The 4,786-nt window shown below is 38.7% G+C and overlaps 1 protein-coding gene across 1 annotated transcript; it reads right to left on the bottom strand.

Annotated features, from left to right (window-relative positions):
- Window positions 1-777: 777 nt before the first annotated feature.
- On the bottom strand, window positions 778-1,257 carry LOC136842176 (WAS/WASL-interacting protein family member 3-like). Its single transcript, XM_067109536.1, has one exon. It carries the CDS (start codon window positions 1,255-1,257, stop codon window positions 778-780), a length of 480 nt encoding a protein of 159 aa, XP_066965637.1.
- Window positions 1,258-4,786: the final 3,529 nt, after the last annotated feature.

Raw genomic sequence — 4,786 nt, 5'->3', positions numbered from 1 at the left:
AACCTTACTCAGACCTATCCCTGCAACGGTTTCAGGATTTCAGTTGCATCCTAACAGTACCATCAAACAAGCCTTCATTTCTTGGGCGACCCAGCACCGAGGCATCAACAGGGGCAAGTATTCCCAGACTGTGCTTGTATCCTGTATAATATAATGGTTATGGGTCTGGCTTGTACAAGGAGGCTGGGTCACTCCGCACTGCATCACGTTTCCATGCCAGAACGGTTCTATTTGATGGGAGTTGTTCCGGTTGCCATGTTTACGAATGGCAATGAATACGGCAGTTATTGCAATGAACGGCAACGTCTGAATGATAACTACTTCTGTTTCTTACAGCCTCTTCCACGGAAGTCACTCTGAATTAAAAAAAAATTGGTTTTTCATTTCTTCTAATTTTAACTTGGCTTAAAAACGATCGAGTTGCTACTCATGACGAGGATAATAGCTACGTTAGCTTGGAAACACTGAAAAAAAAAAAAAAAAAATTCAGGGGAACTTATTCCCAAAATGATATATAAGCTTTATCTCACAGGGATTCACAAAACAGCCGAAACAAAATCGATTTCAAACAGCGCTAATCGAACATTCACGGCATTAAGAGATTATAATCAGAAGCACCAGCAGCTATTTATCAGCGGACAACAAAAAACAGCGGGACGGAAGCAACAATGCAAACCAACCAGCCAGCCATTAAAAAAAAATTGCAAATTCCAAACCACAATTTTCTATGTAAAAAAAAAAAATTCAAATCTGGACTAAATCTTCGCATCAAAGCTTTTAAACCGTGGTTGGAAACGGGAGGTGGGCCATTGGGGAAGAGGCCAGAGGAGGAAGAGGAGGAGGAGGAGGAGGTGGGAGGAGGAGGAGGGAGGATTCTGGAATTGTGGGTTGGGGAGGGAGGAAGGAGATTGAGGAAGGTGAGATGGGAGGGAGAGGATTGTCGAACGTTGTGGTGAGGGAGGAGGAGGAGGAGGGAGGAGGAGGAGGAGGAGGAGGAGGAGGAGAGGAGGGAGGAGGAGGAGGAGGAGGAGGGGGGGAGGAGGAGATGGGAGGGAGGAGGATTGTCGAACGTTGTGGTGAGGGTGAGGAGGAAGAGGAGGAGGAGGAGGAGGAGGATTCTGGAATTGTGTGGGTGGGGGAGGGCAGGGGAGGAGGAGGATGAGAGGGAGGAGGGAGGAGGATTTCGGAACGGTGTGGGTGAGGAGGAGGAGGAGGAGGAGGAGGGAGATCAGAGCCCGAATGAAATTTTGAAATCATTAATACATTTTCCAGGTGCCGAGTGCTGGACGTATTTGTCGCTCTTGCAAATCGTTTTGCTGGGGAACTAAATACTGAAAGATGCTTCTGTGATGTGTTTTGTTCAAACAGTGAAGTTAAGCACTGAATTCTCATTATCATTTTTAGAAGCATCGGCGTAGGTATTATCATTTTTCAGTAATATTTGTGATACCTGCTTACAGAGGTCTCTTCCTAATAATAATAATAAAAATAATAATGACAAATATCCAGAATAATAAGACTAATAGTTACCATGAATGATAATACGATTCATTATAACTATTATTATCGTCATCCTTATTACGGTTACTATTTTATTCATCAAAATGGCTACAACATCTTAATTCCTCCTTAACCTATCATAATACTGTCTAGGTTGGTGGGACCGAGTCCTAAAGTCACTGCCAGTCTTCCTATTCCTTTAAACACTATACCACACTTACAGTTACCTTTGGGCAAGGATTCATGAGGCATGCATTGATGCCAGCTTATCTAACCCAACCAATGATAATTAATGCATTGTACACTGAATCTTTGCAGCAATCAAGTCTTGCCTGAGGATGAATTGTCAAAAGCTTTTCTTCCCTAAAATGGAAAACTGCAGTATCTGCAAAATTGTCAAAATTGCTATATTCTACCTATGGGGCTCGTGAAACACTAAAACACAACTTACTGCAGTTTCAAAACGATTCTTCAATGCTTTCCACGAGTATTTAGGGGGTCCCATTTGCAGTATCTGCAAAATCAGTAGTAAGGCAAATTGCAGTATCTACCATTTTTCTCAGTTTTGTATTTTTGCAGATAAGGCAGTCTTCCATTTTAGGACAGTTTTTAAATCTTATTTTATATATTGTTTGTGGTACACGAGAGGGGAAAATACCCAGGTGTGACAATACCCTTCGCGAAGACCGCTGAACAGTCACAGGAAAAGGGATTTACAAACAATCAGTGCAGGTGCAATCATTATTTTTAATGAAGCCTGTTTAAAAGAATCCTAAAATAGTGTAGCGTACCAAACGAATTATTTCAAAAGTGAAAATTCCCTTGAAATTTTTCATGAAAATTAATTAAGCACTAAACACTTGTAAACTGATATAACGTCGCGTATAGCACTCAAATCACACCTTTTTTTTTTATTTTAAAGTTCATAAAAAATCTTTCATGTATTCTGCACACGGCTACATTCATAAAACTAAATGTTTTCTTATCCAAGCCGGAATATAAGATTAAGTTCGTTCGCATGATTTGAATAAATCAGTAGTTTATCGACGATTCTTTGAGCCGTCGAAGCTACAGGTTGAAATTTTTAAGAATATAATTTCTTTCATTTAAAAAAAAACGGTCACATTACTAATAGAAGCGATTGTTTGTTAAGACAGGAGTATTATTAGTAGCCTCTTCCAGTCATTGTCGATTGTAGGACAAAACCAGATAATATCAAATTTGGCAACATTTTTTATCTTCATCATTATCACCGATTTTTAATATTTTACTTAGGTACCGTGGCGTCTTCAACATATATTTAAAGTACACACACACACACACACACACACACACACACACACACACACATATATATATATATATATATATATATATATATATATATATATATATATATATATATACATACATATGAGTATTATTGCTTCTCCTGTATAACTCATCTTGTTTAGATTTTGTTTGTCTTCTCTCTCTTCTTTCTTTCTTCTCTCTCTCTCTCTCTCTCTTCTGCAGTATTATATACACAGACACACACACACATATATATGTGTGTGCGTGTGTGTGTGTGTGTGTCTGTGTAGATATACACTAGAGATAGAGAGAGAGAGAGAGAGAGAGAGAGAGAGAGAGAGAGAGAGAGAGAGAGAGAGACCAAATTTAAACAAGATGAATTATATATACGGCAGAAGCAATAAAATGCTAATGCAGTCATATTCGTTTGTCCAGCCTTAACCTGCGATGGCTTTCGCAGCCTGGGGAAAATCAACTAACCCACTTTACCTAGATTAAGCTTCGCGTAGGCAAGCACGCGCATTCGCGTATGCGCGTGCGCATGCAACACGCCAACATATTTAACTGAAGAATTTATCGCACCTGGATTTATTTCTGTTGACAAGTTTATTTGAGAAAAGAATAAAGAACTCTGACAGCATGAATTCCCTTTCAATTTCGTTATTGGATGCAGCTTTGAAAGAGATTCAGATAAAAACTATATGGGGAGCAGACGCTTACTTGTGCATAAATAAAATAAAAATGATTTTATGTGCAGGTGAAGAATTTTTTATTGCAAACATACATTCACCTTCTCTCTCATTCTCGTCAGCAATAAAAGGGTAAAAGGGTATATGGAGACAGACAGAAGGGAGGCCAAAGAAAGATTAAACTTTCAAAATACAAAGAAAATACACAGCAGAAAGTGATAGCGCAGAGAATCTCTACAAGAAAAACGTCCTCCAATTTCTTTCGTAGACAAAGGCGCAATCTCTTTCCTTCCCTACACAAAGATGTAATCTCTTTCCTAGACAAGGGTGTCATGGTCAAATCCATAGATTCTTACAGCTTGGCAACGAATTGCTAGTCCCAGAATGATAACCAAAAGGTGCTTCCATTTATTTCTCTTCCAGAATGACGCATTTCGTTACAATAACATTCGGTCATAACAGATAATAGTAATTCTCAAAACCATCACCGTCGAAGATGTCTTTGGGGTTGCCTTCAGGTCGACAAAGCGGTCACCTACCCACCACTTGCTTTGGCACGACCTCACACACACACACACACACGAGTTGATGGACAAAACCTATTGAGGATGGGAAGCACTCGAGACTCGAGAGAACACAAGAGAGAGAAAGAGAGTTCCCCAGCATCTTTGTTTTGGGGAAGAAGCAAGCACCTAATTGCTGGAAATCTTCCCAAACCTTCTGACTTTCTTTCTGTGAAAACAGCAGCTGTGAAAACCCTTTTTTTAGGAGCTGTTAACTGTTTGGACAAGATGGCCTTTAGTACTGATGAAATGAAACAAACTCAGAGTCGTTGTCGCAGCAAAGGAAGAAAGGGAACAACAGAGTTTACTTACGTTTGGAAGAGAAAAGAAAATAGGTGGCAGCTGGTGTTCCTCAGGACCACTTCTGAATGTCCTCAAAATTATTTATTAATCACTCTTACGTACTTTTAATTATTTCACAAAACTGCTCAAGAAACTCGCTCTATAAAGCATCATTTTTCTGTTGGCATGATAAAGAATGAAAGATTTAGCTAATTCTGCTTAGAAATTCGGAAAATTTAGCTCATTTCAATTGATATTTAGGAAAATGTCGATCATTTTCATTAGAATTTAGGGAAAATTTTAGTTAATTTCCATTAAATATTTAGGAAAAAATTTGCTAAGTTTCAACAGATATTCAGGAAAAGTTTAGCTAATTTTCGTTAGATACCTAAGAAAAATTTAGCTAACCTTCATTATACTATATATTTAGGAAAAATTTAGCTACTTTTTCTTTGACAT

Source organism: Macrobrachium rosenbergii, chromosome 9 (assembly GCF_040412425.1).
Source record: "Macrobrachium rosenbergii isolate ZJJX-2024 chromosome 9, ASM4041242v1, whole genome shotgun sequence".
Taxonomy (NCBI): domain Eukaryota; kingdom Metazoa; phylum Arthropoda; class Malacostraca; order Decapoda; family Palaemonidae; genus Macrobrachium; species Macrobrachium rosenbergii.
Note: the sequence above shows the minus strand (reverse complement) of the source record. Positions and strands in the feature narration are given on the sequence as shown.